Raw genomic sequence first — 24,846 nt, 5'->3', positions numbered from 1 at the left:
CTAATCTTGTTAGATCTTAATGTGAGACTTGCCAGAGGCGCTGTATTCAACATTTACAGAAAGATAATCAGTTTCTTTTCTTCGGGTAAACAAGCCACTGCCCTTTGGACAAATACTATCCACCCACCGCTGAGCCTTAGGACCAGTTTATATACTCAGCAGAATTAAGCTGTATGCTCCCCACACAAAAATTTGCCTTTTCATGCTCTGGGTGCCAACAGATTGCCTGCTTACCATGGAAGTTTGGGTGCAACTCAGACAGGGGTATACCTAGAGGTTGGCAAAACCAGCCCCTGCTGGGGGTGCAAAAATCACCCCAGAAGTCTACCTCCAGTTATCTGTGTAAGGTTCTGAGTTTAAATAAGAGCTAGGAGCTGGGTGTTAGGAGAAATGGCAAGTCAGTATAAAGGTAGAATGCTGGAGACTATGGAGTGTATGACATAAATGTGTGTGGCAATGGGGTGCCGCTGTCGCAGTGAGATTGAATGTAGGAGAAGCTCCCCGTCCTTCTTGCACTCTGGAACAAAGGTGTGCATTTTTTTCACCTTTCCTCCTCGCCTTGCCCTCACCCTGGATGCTTTGAGTACTTTTGTAAAACGTAGTGATTTATAATGTGACTATTGTGGTAAAGTGACTTTTTCAGGGTGGGGGTGCCAATACAGCTCCTTGCCAAGGGCACAAGAGACCTTAGGTAATAGGTATGTCCTTCAACTGAGCTTGCCAAAGGGGGGAGGTTTCCCATGGGTTAACAAGACAGATAGAGTTAGGGACCTCCAGATTCCCAGACTGCCCCTGTATCTTTTAACCTCTTGAGCTGACCTCTCTGCCTCTTTCGATGGGAAGGCTGATATTCTCAGGTTGCATGCTGTTTTACAACTTCCTGCTCCCCTCACACGTCTCTCTCAGACCCCAAGACGAGAGACCACGCTGGAACTCAAAAGAGGATATTGCAAAGTTGAGAAAAGGGCAGCCAGAATGGATGGAGCAGAACCTATGCAGAAAGGTTGCTGCTTCTGTTTCAGTGTACAGTATCTGATGAAGTGTGCATGCACACGAAAGTTCATACCAAAATAAAAACTTAGTTGGTCTTTAAGGTGCTACTGAAGGAATTTTTTTTTATTTTGCTTTTGGGACTAAGGCAAGTTTATGGTGTGGAGGAAATGGGTAGGGAAAAGTTGTCCTCCCCAGGGGCGTAGCCAGGATCAAAACTAGGGGGGGGGGGCAAGTCATGGTCGATCAGGGGCGGGGCCACAAAGTGGGAACGTGGGCGGGGCTACAGGGCCAGCTGGCCTGACGACATTGTGGCGGCAGCGGCAGCGGCCACCTTGTGCTTCTGGGGCTGGCAGCGTCAGCGGCTACCCTGTTTGGCTGGAGAGGACGGGAGGGTCGGGCAGGCGAGAGGGGGTGGCAGGGCGGGAGAGGGCGAGGTAAGGCACGGCCGCAGTCACGACGGCTCCAAGGCGTTGCTGCATATCAGCATAATATTTCAACCATGTCGTGGGTTCAAGCCCCACCTTAGGAAAAAATTCCTGCATTGCAGGGGGTTGAACTAGATGACCCTTGTGGTCCCTTCCGACTACAATTCTATGATTCTATTGATATATTGCCATAGCATATGCATCATTTTGCTTTCTTGAATTGTCCTACTCCTAGGCATAGCAGCCAACTCCTAGAGGCCTAGATGCCTCTCCCCCCCCCCCAATTACTAGTAAATACCGTATTTGAAAGAGTCATCCCCCCCATGTTGATGGGCTTTCTATGTGGGGCTTATCTGCCCCCCCCGTATTTTATTAAGAATGGAAGAGGGAGGGAAGGAAGGAAGAAATAGAGAGAGGGATAACTCATATTTGTGGGTGCCTCTGGGTGACGCTGTGATGCTGGAACTCTGCAGCAAGAGGACGAGAGGGTCGGGCAGGCGAGAGGGGGTGGCAGGGCGGGCGAGGGCGAGGGAAGGCACGGCCGCAGTCACGACAGCTCCGAGGCGTTGCTGCATATCAGCATGATATTTCAACCATGCCGTGGGTTCAAGCCCCACCTTGGGGAAAAATCCTGCATTGCAGGGGGTTGGACTAGATGACCCTTGTGGTCCCTTCCGACTACAATTCTATGATTCCATTGATATATTATACTGTATAGCATATGCATCATTCTGCTTTCTTGAATTGTCCTACTGCTAGGCATAGCAGCCAACTCCTAGAGGCCTAGGTGCATCTCTCCCCCCCCCCCCCAATTACTGGTAAATACCGTATTTGAAAGAGTCACCCCCCATGTTGATGGGCTTTCTATGTGGGGCTTATCTGCCCCCCCCAGTATTTTATTAAGGATGGAAGAGGGAGGGAAGGAAGGAAGAATAGAGAGAGGGATAACTCATATTTGTGGGTGCCTCTGGGTGATGCTGTGATGCTAGAACTCTGCAGCAAGAGGACGGGAGGGTCAAGCAGGGGAGAGGGGGTGGCAGGGCGGGCGAGGGCGAGGCAAGACAGGGCCGCAGTCATGATCACTCCGAGGCGTCGCTGCATATCAGCATAATATTTCAACCATGTTGTGGGTTCAAACCCCACATTGGGGGGAAAATTCCTGCATTGCAGGGGGTTGGACTAGATGACCCTTGTGGTCCCTTCTGACTACAATTCCATGATTCTATTGATATATTACCATAGCATATGCATCATTCTGCTTTCTTGAATTGTCCTAGGCATAGCAGCCAACTCCTAGAGGCCTAGGTGCCTCCCCCCCCCAATTACTGGTAAATACTGTATTTTAAAGAGTCATCCCCCCATGTTGATGGGCTTTCTATGTGGGGCTTATCTGCCCCCCCCCCCCAGTATTTTATTGAGGATGGAAGAGGGAGGAAAGGAAGGAAGAAATAGAGAGAGGGATAACTCATATTTGTGGGTGCCTCTGGGTGACGCTGTGATGCTAGAACTGTGCAGCAAGAGGAAGATACTGGTACACCTGTACAGGAGCCTTGTAAGCAGCTTTCTCTCTGCTTGATTTACAGCAGGCTTGTCCAACAGGTAGATTGTGATCTACCAGTAGATCACTGGATGTCTGTGGTAGATCACTGCTAGATCACTGGCACCCCTAAAAAAGCTCACCCAAAATTTTCCTCCTCCCTAAAAAAAGCTGAACTATGACCTGAAGCCCTAATCAAAACTGGGCCTCCCTCCCTCCTAAAAGAAGCTCAACAAGTTTGACCTAAACCCCCAAAACAGGGCTTCCCTTCCTTAAAAAAAACTCAACAGCTTTGACCTGAACCCCCAAAAAGGGGGTAGCTCACTCCCAGTTTTTAACTCTGTGAGTAGATCAGAGTCTCTTGGGAGGTGGCCACCCCTGATTTACAGTATACAGATGCAGAAGGAGGGGCAGACTGGAACACCACTGCTTTTTATAAACATCACTGTGTCTATCAAAGCTACAGCCCCCCCCCTTTCTTATTCACTTCCTTTTAGCCTTGCAGGGCCACCTTAGTCAAATTGAATCCTCTGCACCCTCATTAAATCGCCAAAAGAACTGTTAATGCGATCCCTGAATGCTCATTAACAACTCCCACTGAAGAACAATAGGGTGAATAGGGTGAACCTTGCCTGAAGGGATATTCTTCTCCCTTGTCTTAACTGCTTAAGTACTGGTAGCCACTATGCTTTATTTATTTGATGTGTTTTTGTTACAGCTGTGTTCCTGCCCCGCCCTGCCCCCCCCAGCAAGTGGAGAGCTGCTCTTGCTAAAGCAAAGCCCTTTCCACTTCAGTTTTTGGAGGGGGAAAGTGCTGGTTATGGTCTGTAAAATACAATAATTTTTTGCTTCTAGGGGGGGGGGCAGCTGCCCCCTCCTGCCCCCCCTGTCTACACCCATGGTCCTCCCTCTCTCATTAACACCAGAACTCATGGATATCCAATGAATCTGAACGCTGGACGATTTAGGACAGACGGCAGAAAGTCCTTCTTCAATGCAGCACATCGTTCAACTATGGAACTCCCTCCCCCAGGAGGCTGCGATGGCCACCAACTTAGATGGCTTTAAAAGAGGCTTGGAAAAAGTCGGGGGGGGGGGCTATTTAGGGCTAGTAGCCACAATGTCTATGCTCAGCCTCCACGGTCTCAAGCAGAAATGCTTCTGAACACCAACTGCTGGAAACTACAGAACGTGAGAGTGCTCCTGTGCTTGGGTCCTGCTGGCAGGTTTCTCACAGGGATATGGTCGGCCACTGTGAGAGCAGGATACGAGACTAGTTTGGCCTGATCCAGCAGACACTTCTTATGTTCTGAATAGGCAGCGAGGATTCTGACGATGCTGCCGGCAGGTGAATGACTGAAGCCAAGCAGCGCCCTCTGCTGCCTCGTCCTCCACCCTGCACCCAAGGTTGCTGCTTGGCAACGCGGCAGAGGCGTCAGATGAACAGGCATCTCCCAGTGAAAATGCGCTACGGTCCATGCAGAGAGTAAATGTGCGGAGCTTGGTGGAAACAGGTGACATGTCAGGAAGGTGAATATCACGGGAGGGCAACATTTGCACTCGTAATAGGATAGCAAACGGTGCTTTAGGTATGGTGTGTGGGAGAGAGGAGGAGGGAAAGAGAGGAAGCTGGTGCTGAACTTGCAGGCGCAGATTCTTTAGCTGAATTTGCAGATTATGATTTAGGATGGAACTTTGCAGTGGGGCCTGGGCTCTGTCGCTTCCATTCTTCTCTACGAAGAGGCATCTGATGTGGAAGCTGTTTGGGGTAGAAGCGTGTGCTGGCAGACCATGCAGGATACCCCTTCCAGAGTCATGCCCCTGTGGCTCCAGAATGCAGCCAAGGGCTCCCTTTTCATGAATAGAACGAAGGCAAGTTCCTGTTGGCCAAAGTGGGTCTGAGTGCCAGCATCAAAGCAACGAGGAACCCATCCCACTGGCACCCATCTCTGTGGCTGGCAAAATGATGCTGTTGTTGGCATTCACCTGCTGAGAGCAGGCAGCCACCCCACCCTCTGCCTTTGGAAGCCTCATAATAAGTTGTTGCAGAGAAGAGACTTTACAGGAGGTGGGCTTCCAGGACCAGGTGAAACTGACAAACCGCCTTGTTATTTTCCCTATTGCCAGGAGGCGTGATGTTGTTAAACACTATGCTGTTACATTTATAGCACTGAAATCTTGCTTTTTGCCTGCTGTTACATTTGCTACTGCTTTGCGGATTCAGGATGCTTGCTATTAAACTGCTCTTGCATTGCTGGTTTTGAGATTTCTCGCTGTCCCCTTTGTTGTAAGCCACCAGGAGCTGAGGAGAGGTTTTGTGGAAAGGCGGCATATAAATTTACTTGTTTTCATAAAATCTATCTGCCGCTTGGTGGTTAAAATGCAACAACAAAACGGTTTACGAAAAGACCAAAGCACTAAAATCAATAAAAAGAGTTAAGAACAAGTGTTTAAAACATTCATACAAAACTTGAAATCAGTAATAAATTTAAAAACAAAACAAAAACAGGCTTGTCTAACCAAAGATGTTTTTAGCAGGTGCTCAAAAGAGCACAGTGATGGGACCTGCCTGATGTCAATAGGCAGCGGATTAAATGATGATGGAGAAGGTGGGGATGAAAAGGAGGTACTTTGCTTGTGGGAATCAGAGCAGTCATGGAGGCATTCAGGCAACCTCCACCTCTGCCTGATCCCTGCTCTGTTGGTTGCCAGGCTGCCAACTACCTAACCCATCTGCTTAGCCTTCCTGAACAAGCTCAGATAGCCTCCTGGGGGAAGCAATGGAGAGCCATAATATTGGGCACACCTGCCTTGCACAAACTCTGCCTTGTCCACAGAAGATGCCTGATGTGAGCAGGAGGCCCTCCCCATCTTCTGCTGTTCAGGGAACTCCCTTCCATTCATGCTATTTAGAAACCGAAGCCCCTCTCTTTCCTACCGCAAGAACAATACTTGCCTTGTTTTTTAGATGAAACACCCGATCTTTTCTCTTCATGGGTGAACAGATGCAAAGGAGGTCCCCTCTTGAACGAGCATCAGGTGCCCCCATGGCTTTGCCTTCAGAGCAGTTATTCAAGGTAAGAAAGCTCTGTCCTCCTTTGCACCTGCTCTCTCCTTGTCTTCTGCTGCTCTTAATGAAGAGAAAACTGGGGAGGGGAGAAAGGAACCCCCAATAAAACCAGCAGTGCTGCTTCTGCTTAGATCTGTTTAGACGAGAGTGCACTGCAGCAACTGAAGTCCAAAAGGTATTTGGGCAAGCCTCGGGTCTTTTGAGCCACCTTCTTCAAGTTTAGCACATACGTTGGCAGAAACTAGATAGAATTATAGAACTATAAATTTGCAAGGGACTCCATGGGACATCTCCTCCAACCCCCTGCAATGCAGGAATCTCAGCTGAAGCATCCCTGACAGGTGGCCATCCAACCTCTGCTTAAAAACCTCCAAGGAAGGAGAGCCCACCACCTTCTACTGTTGAACAGCTCATACTGTCAGAAAGTTCTTCCTGATCTTTAGTCAGAATCTCCTTTCTTGAAACTTGAATCCATTGATTCAGGTCCTACTCTCCAGAGCAGGAGAAAACAAGCTTGCTCCATCTTCCATGGGACAACCCATCACATATTTGAAGAGGGCTCAGTCTTCTTTTCTCCAGGCTAAACAGACCCAACTCTCTCAACCATTCCTCATAAGACTTGGTTCCCAGGTCTTTGATAATCCTGGTCCCTCTTCTGTGCACATGTTTCAGCTTCTCAGTAGCCTTCTTCTCTGGGATACCCAGAGCTGGACACAGAACTGCAGGTGGGGTCTGACCAAGGCAGAGTAGAGTGTACTATTGCACTGGATACTATTTTTTGTTGATGCAGCTGAGGATTACATTAGCTATTTTTGCTGCAGCACCACACGGTTGACTCATGTTAACACATGGCGATGTGTTCGCAGCAGATCAACAAGGGTTTCTGACTCCCAGTTAACCATGGCAGTGACAGCCCCCACCCTCTAAATTGGGCTGCTGAAATAAGAGATATCAGGAGTGCTCAGTTCTGGTAACTTGTGGGAGAATCATGTAAGAAGATGTGCTCAGAGGCACCTTCAGTATCAAATCAAGAGGTAGTACCTGCCTGACTCCCACTCTGAAAGAAGAAACTAAACCTGCTCTGCTCAAGCTGCAAGGGGGCTGCACAGCCGTCCCTTGATTCAACACAAGTTTTTTGTTTGGTTCGTCATTCTCTCCATTGAACGAGTGGGTCAGAGAGGGAAGCTGGTGATTTTATAAGTAGCGGGAAATTTCTTGAGTGTTCTGAAAATGGTGGGAGGGGAAGGCAAATCTGGACGAGCTGAAAGGCAAAAATAACAGGCTATTTGTACATCCTGGCCTCTCTAGATGAAAGGTTGCGGAAACGTTTTAAAAGGATATGTTCTCAACAAGATTATGATTCCCAAAGCTTTTAGCTATACAGGAAAGCTTTCTTGCTAGAACTAGCAATTTATGGCACATCTATGGTAAATAGCAAAAAAAAAAAAAAGAGAAAACCCCCAAACCCCAACCGTCTCATGATTAATCCCATTTTTATAGCTGCTGTGGCGGCTGCATACGGGAGCCCAGCCTTGTCAAGTCTCTAATACATGATAATGAAGGGAGGGAGGTATAATTTAATTCCTGTGTCTTGAGGATATCCAATTCTGTGCTTTTCAATTGCCCTCCCCTCTCTGGACTCAATTGTAACTGAATAAACACAGCCAATAAAAACACAATTACAGAGATGGATGACGATTGGGAGAACAGAAATTACTCTGTTAGTGTCAACGAGTCTTATAAGAATCACCCTTCATGTCTCCCATTTGAAAGGCCAATGGATGGGCAAGGAGGGACTGGCTTTCTGGCTTTCCTCTTCTTGATGTAAGTCTCTTTCCATGATAAATTCCTGTTTCGGGGGCTATGGTGGCTGTCTAAGACCATCCCCTTAAGTGCATTAAGGGGGGGGGGGAGAACCTTCTGATACAGGGGCATACCCAGGATCAAAACTGGGGGGGGGGCAAGCCATGGTCGTTCAGGTTGTGACATTTCAGCATGGAAAAGGCGAATGAAACCAAAATTTTAAGAAAATTATATATACCGTGTTTCTCCGAATATAAGACACTGTCTTATATTTATTTTCCTCAAGAAAATAAGCCTATGGCTTATTTTTTTTGGGTGTTTTATGGCGATTCCCGCCTACAATAAGCAGAGCAAAATACGCCTGACCACGCACTACGATGTACTCTTAAAGCAAACAATTTAGGCTACCACAAACAATAATACAAACGCCTCCCTCTAGAACAGAGAAATAGCCACAGATTCCACCTAAACATTCCACCTACAAGAAAGAAGATTCCACCTAAACATTAGGAAGAACTTCCTGACAGTAAGAGATGTTCGGCAGTGGAATTTGCTCCCAAGGAGTGTGGTGGAGTCTCCTTCTTTGGAGGTCTTTAAGCAGAGGCTTGACAGGCGTATGTCAAAAATGCTTTGCTTTGATGGTGTTTCCTGCTTGGCAGGCAGTTGGACTGGATGGCCCTCGTGGTCTCTTCCAACTCTATGATTCTATGATTCTAAGATCGCAGCGAACTGCGCCAACTGCTGCCCCGGGAACAGAACACAATTTTTAGATGTAGTAACAGCTCCCGCCAGGGAGCCAAGGACCTTCAGGCGCTCACCCCCCCCCAACCAAACACCCCTTTTCCTTACACCAAGCCCCCAAACCAGCAAATCAAAACAATGACAATGAACAAACGCTGTACAGCAAATACCGGTAGCAAGGAGAAACTCGGGCTATGATTTAGAGCAGGGGTGGCCAACTTCCAGGAGACTGTGATCTACTCCATAAACTGGAGATGATCCATCATCTACCCCATTTTAGTGGGGTTCAGTGGGCTTTTTTTAGAGAGGGGAAATGACCTGTTTCATCACCCATTTTATTGGGGTGCAGGGTTAAAACTTCAGTTTGGGGGGCCGCCTAACTTTCAGGGGCAAGGGGATTACTTGCTCACCAAAATATCACTGCAAAAACTCCCTTCTTCATTCCATGGAACAGGATAAAATGCAGGGAGGGGGGTGGGGGTGGGGCCGGGTGCTCTTAGACAAAAGCAAAGGAAAAGGAGCCCGCAATCTAGCCAAGAGCGATGGGAGAAAGATAAGGGTCGGGGAAGAGATGGAGGGGAGAGTCAGAAGGGAAGGAATGGGAAAGGGAACGGGTGGGGGGAAATTGGATCGGAAGGCAAAAAAAGGACAATAGAGCGAAAGAGGGAAAGGCTAAGAGAGGCTAGAAATCAAAGCCGGGGGGGGGGGGTACTTCACTGCTCAGGACAGGCTAGCAGTTAAAGTCTGAAAGGATTAAGATCAGATTTAAAGATAAGGAGTGAATGAGCAGGTGGGGGGAAAGAAGCGAGGAGGAGTGCGTGCCTTGTTGCAGGGAAAAAAATATTAGCCTCCTCGTTTCATCACTTTATAACCATTTAATTATTATTATTTGCTTCGGGGGGGCAGCTGCCCCCCTGCCCCTCGCTGGGTACGCCCATGTTCTGATAGCCAAACTCCTTCCAGATCTTCTATGAAAAGAATCATCCCTCAGAAGGCCTAATTTATTTTAACTGATTCTCAGATTGTCTTTTTACACTGTAGTAACCAGCCCTGGGGCTTCACAGTAAAGGGCAGGTGAGACATCGGACAAATAATAATAGGCGAGAAGACAAGTGGAACCTGCTACAAAATGTTGCAGTGTGGTATGTTGCAGCCAGCCATGCCCTCCGGCCCAATACTCCATTCCATTCTCTCTCTGAACTGTCAGTCAGCATTCTTCTGCAACTGAACACATTCAGTCCTCACTTGGCTATTTTTAGGATTCCCTTTAGGGTTTTTTCCCCTGTAGTTCTTTCTCCCCTGAGTCTGCTGCCCCCTCCCTCTTAAGTATTGCTGATGGCCTTTCCACTATGGCACTCACACCTGAGTAGAAGAAGACAGAATGAAAGCAGTCGGTTGTTTAGCCTTGCTAACTAAATGAGACTCAGCTGCAGTATACTTCTAACTTTGGAGACAAGGGTCAAAGAACAAGACACGACCTGTCTTGGAGTTCCCAGGGCATAAGGCTGGCTGTATGAAAGAGACAGGTTGGTGCACTAGGTGAGCCTTGGTCTGATCCATGAAAGGCAATTCTTATTTTTACAGATTGCAGGAAAAGTTCAACACACTGGTCCCATTTAGTAGAAGGGACCCTGCAATGTTCTATCAGGCAGTCACCACCACCAAACCATTGCAGTTCCTTGGATTTCATGGGGAAATGCACTGCATAATTTCTATTAATATGCACGCTTTCTATTAATATACTAGCTGGCCTGGCCATGCGCTGCTGTGGCTCATCCCTGTGATTCCCCCCACCCTGTCCTTATCCATGGCATATCCCATCCCCTCCTCCCCCCACACCGGGTCATCCCTGTGAGTGGCCCCACCGTGTCCCGATCCATGACATATCCTGCCCCCCCCCAATTTCTATAAATATGCAGACTTTCTATTAATATATAAAGTCAGGTGTGTCCAGGTTTGTGTTATGCCCCAAAGACACAGAATGGAAGGAAGCATGATCATTAAAGCAAGACTTAGAATCGTAGAGTTGGAAGAGACCACAAGGGCCATCCAGTCCAACCCCCTGCCAAGCAGGAAACACCATCAAAGCATTCTTAACATATGGCTGTCAAGCCTCTGCTTAAAGACCTCCAAAGAAGGAGACTCCACCACACTCCTTGGTAGCAAATTCCACTGCCGAACAGCTCTTACTGTCAGGAAGTTCTTCCTAATGTTTAGGTGGAATCTTCTTTCTTGTAGTTTGAATCCATTGCTCCGTGTCCGCTTCTCTGGAGCAGCAGAAAACAATCTTTCTCCCTCCTCTATATGACATCCTTTTATATATTTGAACATGGCTATCATATCACCCCCTAACCTTCTCTTCTCCAGGCTAAACAGACCCAGCTCCCTAAGCCGTTCCTCATAAGGCATCGTTTCCATTTTGGTTGCCCTCCTCTGGACACGTTCCAGCTTGTCAGTATCCTTCTTGAACTGTGGTGCCCAGAACTCGTTGAAGTGCAGAGAACAATCATGGCAACACTCTTGGTTCTTTCCATATTTCACATCATTCCATCTGGCCCTCTTTATTATAGGAACACAACCCTGGAAGCTACGAGGAAGGGAGCACCCTCTCTGTAGCACTTTCTACCTGTGACACAGAGAAGTTCCCTGGAAATGTGAACAGTGACCTCAGCTTCAAAGGCCTGGAGGAGGAGGAGCAGCAGCAGCTGGTGTTGTTGGGAATCTCTCAAGTTGATCTAAACAATTGGACTTGCTGTCAAAGACATGCAACTGCAACGCATTCAGATAAAATAAAATGTTGAGGTTCATAATTCATACAAGAGGCTTCATGCACAGGTCTTGTGAGGTGAAACTCAAGTTCTGACACCTAGAAATGTAAGCAGTACCATTTCAGCTCCTGAAATTTTGATTTTGTGCATTATTTCCCCCCCCCTTTTGCTTCAGCAGGAAACAAACCCAAGATCAGCACACAGGGTGACTTTGCTTGTTCTTACAGTGCAATGGACAGGATCAAAGAGGAAGCCCTGAGGGACCCTTCAGGAGGTTCAATGCGGCAACTTCACAGTCTGCGTATCTGTGGTGAAAGCAACAAGCCACCTGCTGCTCCAATTTCACTTAAATACAAGTTTGGCTTGATCCAGAGATTTAAAAAACAGAGGTGGACGCAGCCCAGACGTGCAAATGCAGCATTGGCATAACCTGCCCTGCCCTGGCTGGACACAAATGGAAATGACTCATGAGACCGGCAGGACAAGCACAACAAAACAGCTTCCCGCCTCCTTAGCTTGGGAACAAAGAGCAACAAGAGCTTCAAGGCTGGAAGCTGCGAGAGGAGGAGGTCCACAGGCAAATATGAAGGCCAGCTTTTAGGGCCAAGCCCTTGTTCTGGGGAGCAGGGCAGGGATCCGGGGAAGCAGCAACTCTAAAGATGCCATTTGTGTGCAAGCAGCTCTTTCTGTTCCAGGGCAGTCGTCACCAGAGGCTCCCTTTCAGATATGCAGCAATAAACATAATGTGCCTTGGCATAAAGGAGCCAGCGGCTTCCCGTGTGGGTCAAAGACGGAGCAGCATGCAACAAGGGGAAGAACAAAGCTGCCTTTCGCATGGGAGGGGCTCTCTCAGCTGCAGACCACAGAGGCAGCAGTGCAGGGAGGGGATGGATGGGCAGGAGGCAATTGGTAACACTGTGGTTCCCAAACCCACCGGAGCCTCACTCCTCAGAGACTCGTGGCTGCTTGTCTTGCACAATCTGCTAAATCATTACAAAAAAGGCACCAAAGAAACCCTCACCCAGTAGAGACTGATGTGTCTTTGTATTTTTTTTTTTACAAAAATCATTAAAAATATACATTTTATAAAAAAAATTCAAATAAATCTGGTGTTAACAACATGTACGCCCCGTTTTTTTATATACAAAGCTGCAGAACAGTATCCCAACAGCTGAGGGAGGGGTCGGTTGGTTTCCTTTATATGGAAAGATGCTTTTTAAAGAAATGACAGAAGTGTTGTCCAACTAGTGCGTTCTCCCCACCGGTTCACAAATGCTGCATTCATTTCACGGACCCTCTTCTTGCTGGCAGTTTTTCCTTTTTTCCCAGATTTACAAAGGACATTGGCACATGCAATCAACAAAGGAGGAACCAGACCCACAATAAGCGCAAAACAGACCCCTCGTCAGGCTTCTTTCCCCAGCAGTTTCATCTAACGCAGCCCAGATGTTGTTGGACCACAACTCCCATCTGCCCTAGGCAGCTGGGTGGAAACCGTAGTCCAAAACATCTGGATGGCACCAAGATTTTTTTTGGGGGGGGGAGGCTGACCTGACGCTTTTTGGGTGCTTGTCAGCTGACTTGCCTGACAGAAACCCTGGAGAGGGGAATATCTTTAGGAGCACAACAAGCTCAACTGGAACAGAATAGAAACGAAGGCGAGAGAGAAGGCTGATCACAAAACCACCAGGAGTGAACCTCGCAGGCATACAGGAAAGACATGACATTGAGACTAAGTGATTCGGCTGGTGCTTCTAAGGCAGAAGCAGCAAAGAGTGTCTGTGTGTGTGAGAGAGAAACCATTCTTAAAAGTCCCCCCACTCTCCTAATTCACTCAGATAACAGAAGGGAAGTGTGATCGGAAGGCATGATGGTTTCGGCTTCAAATTACATCACGTTGGGGCCACCAAGTTTCCACAAGAACAGAATTCATCTCCTTGGCTTGAAAGTGGGGGAAAGAGAGGAACACATCGCAGGCTGCTTCCAAAAGCAGCGTTACAAAAGCATTTTTGTTTATTATCAATTAAAAAATCCCCTTAAATCATATTCCAAAGTGGTTAAAATTGCCATCATTTGTGTGTGACGGAGTTTCTTTAAGGAGAAGGAGGAGGGGGAAAAAATCAAAGCAAGTTCATTTAGGTCAGCTCCGTGTCTTAAAGAGTTGATTGTCTTGGGGGGAAAAAATAGAAGAAGACATTCACATGTACATCCATTCTACCCTGATAAGAGATTTTTTTTTAAACCCACAGTTCACTTCACCTGCCACGCATATAGTCATCCGGTTGGGTTGGCGGCTGCCCCAAACTCAGCTGGCGGCTGTGTTGGCGTGGCTGCTTTCCCCCCCTTTCCCTCCCCCCCCGGGTGTCAGACGAAGGAGGAGAAGCCGGTCACTGGAGTCCGTGAGCCTGGTGCAGGCTGTCCTGTCGGGGTGTACACCCCTCCTGAGCTCTGTGTTGTGATGACAGTCTGGAAGTAAGGCTCGGCCTCGCTCGCCACACACTCCTCATACCGGTATGGCGCTGGGTGCTTTGTGGTCTTTGGCTGCCGCTTCCACGAATTGTAGTACGTGGGGTCGCTCATGTAATGGTTGACAAAGGAGTGCTTAGGCAACTCGTCCTCGTAGTCTGAGTCCGTCGCCTGCAGGTTTCAAGAGAGAAAAGGTCTGTTAGTGTCAGAGACCAGACTGAGGATTGCAGCTCTGAAGAGGAATGGTGGGAACCTCCCTCTCTTCCTGTTCCTGATCAGGATCCTGAGGCTGCCTGGGAATAGTGGATCAGTATAGATTTAGAGAATTGGTTTGCAGAAGGGCATAGTTCGGAAAACAACAGCTGGGCAGAGCCAAGTGGTGAACAACTAGAAGAAGCAGAACAGGAAGAGAGAGACTCCCCTTCGCTTGACAGTGTCCAGCCTATCTCCAAAGGCAAGGGGAGCTGATAAGGTTGCTAAGCAGAAGGCTCAGTGGCTGCGACATCAGGTTGCAAGAAGGGGGAAGTGACGAAGATAACTTGGGGGGGGGGAAGTAGGAGGGAAGCACCTTTATACAGAGAATGGCTGCGTTGTTCTTTTGCTCTGATCATTAAACACTCTTAAACTGGTAAGGGATTCTAATTGCTTTGTTCTGCTGATGCACAGCCAATGGGGTGGTGGGAGGGGAGGAAGCTGTTTCTCCGAAGCCTGACAGTTAGTGACGGATGCTATTTTCACCAACTGGTCCATTGAACGATATATTTCCATATATGATGGGAATGCACACTTGTGCAATTATTTTGGAAAACGGTCTTGTTACGGGACAGGCAATGCAACCTCATCCGCGGCTGGCTATAGTCCATCTGATTATAGGTGACCCTAAGAGATTATTTCTCTTCAACATTTTGCTTCCATGCCCTTCCAATTTGCTTGCCTGGCCTAGATTTATTATATCATGCCCCATGCAATGACTGCTGGCCCCTTTCCTTTCTTGGAGAAAATTCATCTGCTTCCTTGTTGTTGCTGATGTAGAACATTTCCCCCATGCACAGTGTTTCTTTTCTTTCTTTTTTTACTTGAGTACAACAAAATTTAAATAAAAATGTACTATGCCATACTTTCAAATCAACGAAAAGCCTCCCCCATACAAACTCAATCAGGGTTTAGCTTCTCTTGTGCAGAGGATTACGGCCTGTGGCTTAGATCTGCTGGCTGTCCACCCTTCCCAATTAACAGCCCCCAAACCCACTGGGAGGAGGTGGGCACCTTAACCATATTCAATTTATGGCAAGGCCAGTTCTGACCCTGGCTCAGGGCGATTGCTATTTATCTGTTGGGAGAAATTTAAAGGTCCAAGGATTTCATTTATTATCTTTAAATGCAACATTCTGTATTTTAGCTGTTTCTTAAAATGCATTTGAGAACCCTAAACCTTGCAGGATACAGTTTGAAATGCATAAAATCAATTCACACTTTGCAGCTGCCCGTATAATGAGAAATTCCATGTCCTGGTTTTCGGCAGCGGATTTAGGTAAGAAGCTGCATGTTATCCATGTGAATTTTTCTTGGGGGGGGATTGAATGCAACAAGGTAAGGGGGAATCCAGAATGGGCAGAGAGCAGGTAGGCAAACTGCACATTAGGAAAGGCACGCTGACTAATTAGGAATGGCAATGAAGAAAAGTATTTGACCATCCAAAATATGGAGTCTATTGAAAAAAGCTCCACAATATTTTACATGACTTAACAAAATGATGATAATAATAATAATAATCAGTATAGTCAAGAGATTATGAATCTAGTACCCATTTGAGCATAAGCCTTAATTGTGGAACTGCTCAAAAAATACGAGGCAGGTGCAATTTGCCAAAATGACATTGTGGGTGTAAAATGGGGATTTTGCTTAACAGTGATTCCAATGAACGTTCCAGCAAACTGCAAGGACACACAGTCACATGCACCAGATGGAGACCATTGTCATTTTTCGAGGTGCCTTAACTTGTGGGGGGCTTCTCATCTTGAGGATTTACAAATAACTTCAGAAATGAAGGATGTTGACACAAGTGAGCAGTTGTGGCCTTTGAATTGTCCCACGGCATGGGGAATGCGTTCTCAAATTCCTTCTTGAAATCAGCCTTTAAGATTCTGGGCTCTCCACAATTAAAAACCAGTAGAAGAGGGGGATTGTCCCAAACGCCACCTTATGTTGTCAAGTACAGACTAATGCTCCTAGGGCGAAGATCACACCTAAAAAGCTACCTATCATTAACCCCTTGCCTTCTCTCCTCTTTAGGCTCTTCTCTCTCTACTCTGTTGACCTTCTGATATACAAAGACAATGACAAAGTGGGAACACTCATCCCCCCCCCAATGTGTCAAAAAGACCTCAGGAAAACCATCACATCCTGCTATGCACCATCAGAAATAACCTTCCATTATCAGGAGGCATATAAACAAGGAGAATTATTTATGTATGTTATTTATATATTGCCCAACAACCAAGGGCCTCTGGGAGGCTTACAAGGTAATAAGGAATCCAGCCAAGCAGAAAGAAAATGAAACGAGAGGGGCCAATTTCGTTCTCCCCTTCCTTCTGTACATAATATTGCATGCCATCTCCCCCTCTGAGTTGTATGGTTCTAGGCGCTTTACCAGGGTTTGGCTTCCTAGGCATGAAGGACAACAGAGACTGTGGTGTCTTTGTGATATTCGGTTTATTTACATGTATCTACAACCTGAGCCTAATACCAACGGGCTCACAGCATTAACACTCCAAGAGGGTCTTCCTCCCCCCACGGCTACAGCCTTGGATTCTACCAGAGATCAAGCATGGCTCTGTCTCCCAGGTGCCCAGCCTGCTTCCAGCTTACACACCCCTGGACTCTGGCTTTTGTCCTTCTAACTAACAGACAGTTGAAGGAGGGGGCCCATCCATTTGTCCTCTGGCACAGAGCCACTCCCTTGGTTACCTTGATGACCCAGACTTAAGGGGACCATTACCAAGAAACTTGTCTGGCCATTCTAGCAACTGAATCCATCTTGGATTCAGGAACTGGAAGGGACTCATGCCTTCAGCCTACTCCCACCTCCCAAACTCACAGGAAGCTGCCTTAGACCGAGTCAGACCCTTGGTCCATCTAGTTCAGTATTGTCTACACTGACTGGCAGCAGCTCTCCAAGAGTCTCTCCCCTGCTACCTGGAGATGCTGAGGACCTTCTGCTTGCGAAGCAGACCCTGTACAGCTGAGCTGCGTTATGGTGTCTGCACACCCTCCTTTCAAAATGCACCCTGGGATGCTTTAGAGCAGTGTTTCCCAACCTTGTGCCTCCAGATGTTTTGGGACTACAACTCCCATCATTCCTGACCACTGGTCTTGCTAACTAGGGATGATGGGAGTTGTAGTCCCAAAACATCTGGAGGCACAAGGTTGGGAAACACTGCTTTAGAGAAAGGCAACATATTCTGCATAAAATGGACCGAAGGAAGAAAATAAAGAGGTAGTAGACTTCTTTGAACTGGGCATGGCAGGAGACCAGCTGAGTGGCCTGTCCACCTGCACACACTGTGGCAAGCGGCCCCTTGGTCACAGCCACCTCTGTGGTCCCAGGCATACTGGGAGTGGAAACGTAAATCAATCCTCTTCTAAAACACGGAGGAAGGCAGAGTGAGGAAGGTGGCGCCCAGGTCTGTGGAGGTGGCCGGTTATGGGCAGCAGTCGGTGCAAGAGCCAATGGGGCGAGCCAAAAGCGCCGATGTGGCAGGCGCCAGGCCTTTGCATGGCAGCCTGGTCACGTGTCTCCAGCCTTCCCTGGTGTGTCTGAACGTTTTAAATGCAGCCGCAGCGAAGAACTGCCCAGCGCGCCATCTGGAACTCGGTGGGTTCTGGGAAAGGCAATTCTGGTGCTCTTAACCCAGAGGGACTCTTGAAGTCTGTTCCTCCCACCGCCTCCCCCCACCCCCCATTATTACACAAATTGCTCCTCCAGCAGGATTATGTTTTAGAGTGGACATATTATTTTTAATGATTCAAAACTATTGACTAAATGGAAATGCTTCAGGGCCGCCGTCTCCTGGGCTGCGTCTCCTGGCCACTCCTCTGCCGCATCTGCAGGCCGGTTGCCCAGGCAACGGCAATGGCCTTGAATCTGAATGGGTGCACCGCTAGATTAGAAATTGACAAGCAAAGGTGTGCAGATGCCTGGGAAGCAACAAAACAGAGAAAATGCCTGACAATTTAAAGTATTTTTTTTTATTGGCGAGATGAAAGAAACAAACGCTATTAGGGGGACAAATTAGGGACTAGCGGGCTAGTTTAGTCTAAGGCCGGCATTACATGAGGCCGGCATTACATGGAATTTAAAAACAGTTGTGGCTGTCAAATTTCTTTTGAAAATGGCTGGAGAAAAGGAATTGTGTGCATTTATTTATAGCTGGCGGCGGGGGGAACAGCCCCGTATATCCAGGAACTTTCAAAAGACTGCGGTGGAAATACGCCCAACTCTGTCGGGGGTCTCAAGGAGGGTAGGAATGGGCTGCCAAGTCCTAAGTGGGCCCTGCCTTTGTCCGCCTCCCTATTCTGACTGGCTCGCTCTGCATCCTTTCTGTTCCAGTAGCAACAAATTCTCTGCTAGTTAGTCGCAGGAGAAGCAAGAAAGGGTCTCGTGGCTCCTGGGAACCTGTACGAGTCTTCAAGGGGCCCAGGAGCCAACTGCAGGTGTGTTTGTTTTGGGGGGCAGAGTGGTCATGCTGTGGGCAGAAGGTCCCAGGCTTGCAGAATCATACAACTGTAGAGTTGGAAAGGACACCAAGGGTCATCTAGTCCAACCCCCTGCACTGCAGGAATCACAGCTAAAGAACCCCAAACAGATGGCCATCCAACCTCTGCTTAAAAACCTCCACCGAAGGAGAGTCCACCACCTTCTGACATTGTCTGTTCGAATATCAAATGGTTCTAACTGTCAGGAAGTTCTCCCTAATGTTTGGTTGGAATTTCCTTTCTCTCAATTTTAATCCCTTGGTTTGGATCCTACAGAAAACAAGCTTGCTGCATCTTCCAAGTGATGGAGGTGGCCTTTTTATCACCTCTCGGTCTCTTCGTATCCAGGCTAAGCAGATCCAACTCCCTTCCAGACCCTTGATGATCTGCAAAGCTTCCAGCTTGTCAATATCCTTCTTAAATTGTGGCACCTAGAACTAGACACAAGGGAGTGGTACTATTGCTTCTCTTGATCTGGACACTAGACATCTGCTGAATCTCCGGCATCTGCAGGTAGGGATGGGAAAGTGACTCCTGGATCATACCCTGGAGAGCAGCTGTCAGTCAGTGTGGACAGCAGTGAGCAAGATGGACCAATGGTCTGACTCACTATAAGGCAGCTTTCTGCATTCCTATTTGCAACAGGGTAAGCTCATGTCAATGGAGTGGCAAACAGCTTTCGGTAATTAGGTTAAACAGTTCTCTCTCTCTCTCTCTCTCTCTCTCTCTCTCTCTCTCTCTCTCTCGTCTCCCAGCTTTTTGCTCTGTATGGCTTTTCTAGCAGTGTGTGTGTGGGGAAACATTATTTATACAAGTGGCCTGACCTCATTAAAAACCTTTATTTATGTTGGAGGGTGTCCAAAACTTTCAGCTCAACAGCCATGCTGCTAAAATGGGGTCACAGGATGTCAGTGTGGGTTCAGGGCACAACCATGCATTTGCTTCAGCAAATATATGTTTTCGACCCCATGGCTGCGGAAGGCATGGGGTGGGGTTGTAGGGAGAAGAGGCAGGCAAGGGGGTGCTTGCGCTTCCTCACTTTTGCCAGTTCTCTTGTGAAGCGCAACCCTCGGTGTCCCCCTCCCACCCCACCCAGTGTTCTCTGGTCTCCATGCCTGGCGAAATGGGGAATGGCTTAAGGGGGAGGGGGCTTTTATAGAGGAGAATTGGGCAAAGCGTTAAACTGCCTTGGCTTGCCAGGTCTCTCTTGCAAATGCTCCACCCCCCAAGTGCAGGTCTGTTTTGGAATGTGTTCACCTGCTCTTCAATAAACAGGATTTTGGAGGGTGTCCAATTTCCCAATTTCAATGGGAGTCTTTGCTATGCCCCAGCTCCCCTGGGAAAGAGGACACAGGTGGTATTGCCTGTGGCAGGAGTTGGGGGATGCCATAATCCAGCCCCCGCCCTCCACTCACACCCGCCCTCCAAGCACAGGAGCTGCTCGTATTGTAGATTTGAGCAGTGGAGTGTTTCAGATCCAGGCCTCAAATCTATAGTATGAGCAGCTTGTGGGCTTCGTAGCCAGGCTGCAGCAACCACAGCATCAGTCATGGGGACGTTTGTGAAAGCAGGTAGCCTCTCCATCACGAGCACAGCTGCAACATCTTAAAGCCTGGGGATGAAGATTTAACGGGGAAATGTATCGAGATGATTTTGGCCTTGGCTGCCTCGGCATTTGATGGCATCCTGTACACAGGAAGTTTTATCAAAGGGAAACGGCCCTTTGACAAGCTTAAATAGGCTTGGCTGCGCACGGAAGAGCATCTGGCCAAGTCCTCCTAAGAAATGAGATGCTTCGTCCCCTCCATCCTGTGCAACATCTTTCCCCCGTGAAGAGGGAGTGGTTGAAATCCTCAGATAAGCAAAAGTTCGTCTCCTCGGAAGCCTTAGGATTACAAAAGCTGAAGGAAAACAACAGCCACCACCCTAAAATGGCACCAAGAAAGATAATAGAATGAGATAAAATTGATGCACCACACACACACACACACACACACACACACACACACACACACACGGCTAAAGCCATTTTCCCACGATGATCAAAAGAGCCTGTCACCTCTGTTGCATGTCCATTAGTATTTCCTCCAAGTACACACTGCTGGAAACAAGCAAGCATCAAAGGGCCAGTGGAGACTGATTGGATATCAAAGCTCTGGAGGAAAATGGGGGCCTCATTTTGCCTGCCACAAAAGCTGGCCTGTGCCTCAGCTGCGAGGCTCTGCTAAGAAGCCCTGGGCTCCGTATGCTTGACATCAAGGGCAAGGAAAGAGCGTAACGAGAGAATGGATAGACTCCGGCGACCTCTGCGTCTGCCGCGCCTCCATGCAGGAGTTGCCTGGGGCAGGAGATGGTCATTACGCGCTATCAGGAACCGGCACATGGAACTCCTGACATGAATAACAAAAAGCGGCATGGCGACATTCATATTTATGCCCAGCACGCTCCGCTAATGGCAGGTTTAATTCCAGGTTGTCAAAGGGAGAGGAGCAGAGCCACTGGGAGTATAATCTCAGGATAATGTATGTACATCGCCAGGAACGGCTGGAGACGGGACAACGAGGGATACTGCCTTCCTGGCAGGCTGGTCAGAGGGCAACGCAAAGCAGCCAGTGGCCGCCAGAGGCAATTAAGGAGAGGAGGAAGGTAGGCAACCAACAGAGAAGGCAGGCAGGCCGTCATCTGCCTCCCTGCTCCATTGCCCGAGCCGAGTTCTTCCTGGATTCTTCTTGGTAAAGGGGAAAGCTAGTCTTCTTTCAGGGCCTTCTGCTTTCTCTTTCTGATTAGCCCAGCTAGAGTTTGGTCAGGATTTCAGCAGAGGAACATCGGAAGCTTCCTGATTCTGAATCAGACCACAGGTCCATCTTGCTCTGTTTTGATGACACTGACTGGCAGCAGTGACTTTCCAGGGTCTCCCAGCCCTACTTGGAGATTCTGGGGATTGGGACCTTCTACATGTAAGGCAGATCTCCGCCACTGAGCTACGGCCTGTCCACATAGGAGGGGTGCAGTTTACAACCGAGTTCACAACCGACCCTTCCAAACACCACTTCTAAAATTCACCTACTGTCTTAGGCCTGGCCTTCTATCACTGCTGATAAGCAAAGAATAGAATCGTATGATTTGGAAGCGACCCCGAGGGTCATCTAGTCCAACCCCCTGCAACGCAGGGATCTTTCGTCCAATGAAAAGACAAATAATGGGCAGACAAAGACAGCACTGCATTTTGAACCCAGTACCATTTGGATAAACGCCACAAGAGGTGACAAAACCCTGGGATGAGTTTGACAGCTTTTTCTGTCACAAGTATTTCCTCTCTTTCGTTTCTTCTGAGCCAATCCCGTCGTAGATTAGGAATGGACAGATGTTGGTAAGCATCTGGGAGGCTTGAAAGAGAGCTGGGAGTGGGGTCTCAAGATATAAATGTAAGGAAAAGGCTTCTGGTAATTCCCCAAGGTTTCCACAGCATCTTCCCAAAATGCCCCTGCATTCTGTTCTGCCACTTTCCAAACCAAATTGTAGGGAGAATTTGATGGAGGACATGCACTCTTGAGCCTGGGACACCCACCCCACCCCACCATTTCAGCCTCTCAAGGACTTCTGCTTTGAAACCAGGCCCCCATGGGTCACCTGAGTCCAAGAGAGTCAAGGTTTGCAGCCACTCTCTCTGCCTCCAACCAGTCACGGAGGAAGGGGCTTTGGTACCCGGGGCAGCGGGGGCATGGCACGTCACACATGGGGGTGTGGCATGTTGCATGTGCGAGCATTGTCCCAATGGGGCAGTGCTCACCCGAGCGAGCGTCCCAAGGGGGAGGTGCCTGCCCGTGCCGATGTCACCCCCCCCAGGCTGGCACCCGGGGCAGACCACCCCCTTCCTCCGCCACTGTCTCCAACCTCCTTGGATGGCATCGGAGTCCAGCAGTGCTACAAGCCTTTTTGCATCCTCAGGACAGACGCTACTTATCTTGGATCTGTGGACATGTGGTGCTTGGGAAACAGTCAGTCATTTCCTTTGTCAAGTTATCTCAGCCCCATGCAAAGCCTTCTTAACATATGAGCCTCGTACTTTAAGGAAAGTTAATAATTTCTGCACGTCTCCAAGCCAGGCTACTTGTTACATTTGCCATGCAGACAGTAGCCTGGCTCAGCCTGTTCAGAATACTGAGAGATCCCAGGAGGCAAAGGAGGGCTTGGCGTGCTTGCCGGTGGCAGGAATCTTCCCTCTTCCCTTCTTAACTGCTTGGGCACATTAGCAGAGTGCGCCCGCAAGACAGTAGGGGGAGAGCTGAAGCTCTCAAGCCTGGGGTTTTTAGTGCAGAGAAAAGGTGAAAAAGAAGGGCCAGGTCAAATGCATATAACATCATGCTTGGTGTGGATGAAGTGCCTAGGGAGAGGTTTTCTTCCCTCTCTCTTAATGACAGAACTCCAACGAAGCTGAATGTTGGCGTTCTGGTCGCCTCATAAGGGATGTTGTAGAGTTGGAAAAGGGTCTGAAAAGGTCAACCCAAAGGGTGGAGAGGCACCCCTAAGAGGAAAGGTTGCAGCAATCAGGACTTTTTAGTTTAGAGAAAAGGTGAGTAAGTGGAGACATGCTAGATGCTGATGAAATGATTCAGGAAAGATAAAAGAAAGTTCTTCATGCAGTACATAGCTAAACTATGGAACTCTCTCCCGCAGGAGGCAGTGACAGCCACCAACTTGGATGGCTTTAAAATAGGGCAAGATAAATTTATGGAGGCACGGGTGCCAAAATGAATAAAATATTTTTTTGGGGGGGAGGGAGAGATAAGCCTGTTCCTATAATTGATCACACAACACAGTGCATGCACACCCTTTGAATGGCAATGCCCATAAAACTTGAGGGGGGTCCAGCCCCCTCAAATATTTTATTGGGGGGGCCTAAGCCCCCTCGGCCCCTAGGAGGTGGCTCCTATGCAACAGTGTGATTCAGCAGCAAAAAAAGCAAATGCTATTCTAGGCTGCATCAACAAAAGTATAGTGTTCCGATCAAGGGAAGTCATAGTTCCGCTGTGTTCTGCCTTGGTCAGACCACACCTGGAATATGGTGTCCAGTTCTGGGTGCCATAATTTAAGAAGGATATTGACAAACTGGAAGGTGTGCAGAGGAGGGAGACCAAGGTGATCAAGGGTCTGGAAACCAAGCCTGATGACGAATAGTTGAGGGAATTGGGCATGTTTAGCCTGGAAAAAAGGAGACTGAGAGAAGATAGTTGAAACAAAATAAAAAAAATCCTTCCAGTAAGTTTGTCATTGGTATGAGCTTTCATGTGCATGCACACTTCTTCAGATACACTGAAACAGAAGTCACCAGACCCTTATGTATAGTCAGAGGGTGGGGAGGGGTATTACTCAGAAGGGTGGTGGTGAATGGGTGATTGGCTGATAGGTGTTTGACTGAGAAGAGATAGGATAGCCATCTTCAAATATCTAAAGGGCTGTCAAATGGAAGATGGAGCAAGCTTGTTTTTTCCTGCTCCTGAAGGAGGACCCAAACCAATGAATTGAGTTACAGGAAAAGAGATTCTGACTAAACATGAGGAATAACTTTCTGACTTTTGCTCTGTTTTTATATTTTGTTGGAAGTGACCCAGAGTGGCTGTGGCAACCCAGTCAGATGGGTGGGGTATAAGTAAGTAAGTAAGTAAGTAAGTAAGTAAGTAAGTAAGTAAGTAAGTAAGTAAGTAAGTATGTAAGTAAGTACGTAAGTACGTACGTAAGTAAGTAAGTAAGTAAGTAAGTAAATAATAATAATAATTCTCTGATGTCAAGAAGAAGAAGAAGAAGAAGAAGAAGAAGAAGAAGAAGAGAGAGGAGGAGGAGGAGGAGGAGGAGGAGTTTGGATTTGATATCCCGCTTTATCACTACCCGAAGGAGTCTCAAAGCGGCTCACATTCTCCTTTCCCTTCCTCCCCCACAACAAACACTCTGTGAGGTGAGTGAGGCTGAGAGACTTCAGAGAAGTGTGACTAGCCCAAGGTCACCCAGCAGCTGCATGGGGAGGAGCGGGGAAGTGAACCCGGTTCCCCAGATTAGGAGTCCACCGCTCTTAACCACTACACCACACTTAAGAGCTGCTTGACAGTGGAATGCACTCCCTCAGAAGGTAGTGGACTCTCCTTGACTGGAAGTTTCTAACAGAGGTTAGATGGCCACCTGTCATGGATGCTTTAGCTGAGATTCCTGCATTGCAGGGGGTTGGACTGGAAAACCCACAGGGTCATTTCCAGTTCTACGATTTTATGATTCTATGAACTTGCCTCCCAACCC

The 24,846-nt window shown here is 48.0% G+C and overlaps 1 protein-coding gene across 4 annotated transcripts in view; it reads right to left on the bottom strand.

Moving 5' to 3' along the window:
- Positions 1-13,332: 13,332 nt before the first annotated feature.
- The window catches only part of SDK1 (sidekick cell adhesion molecule 1), a 574,710-nt gene continuing 563,196 nt past the window's right edge, over positions 13,333-24,846 (bottom strand). For all 4 annotated transcript variants that reach the window (XM_035130977.3, XM_035130978.3, XM_035130979.3 and 1 more), the window contains one exon: positions 13,333-13,974. In XM_035130977.3, the coding sequence (XP_034986868.2) occupies positions 13,702-13,974 (273 nt within the window). In that variant the 3' untranslated portion in view covers positions 13,333-13,701. The remainder of the gene's footprint in view (positions 13,975-24,846) is intronic.

This window comes from Zootoca vivipara, chromosome 13 (assembly GCF_965207765.1).
Source record: "Zootoca vivipara chromosome 13, rZooViv2.hap1.1, whole genome shotgun sequence".
In the NCBI taxonomy this organism is placed as follows: domain Eukaryota; kingdom Metazoa; phylum Chordata; class Lepidosauria; order Squamata; family Lacertidae; genus Zootoca; species Zootoca vivipara.
This window is presented reverse-complemented; position numbering and strand designations above follow the sequence as displayed.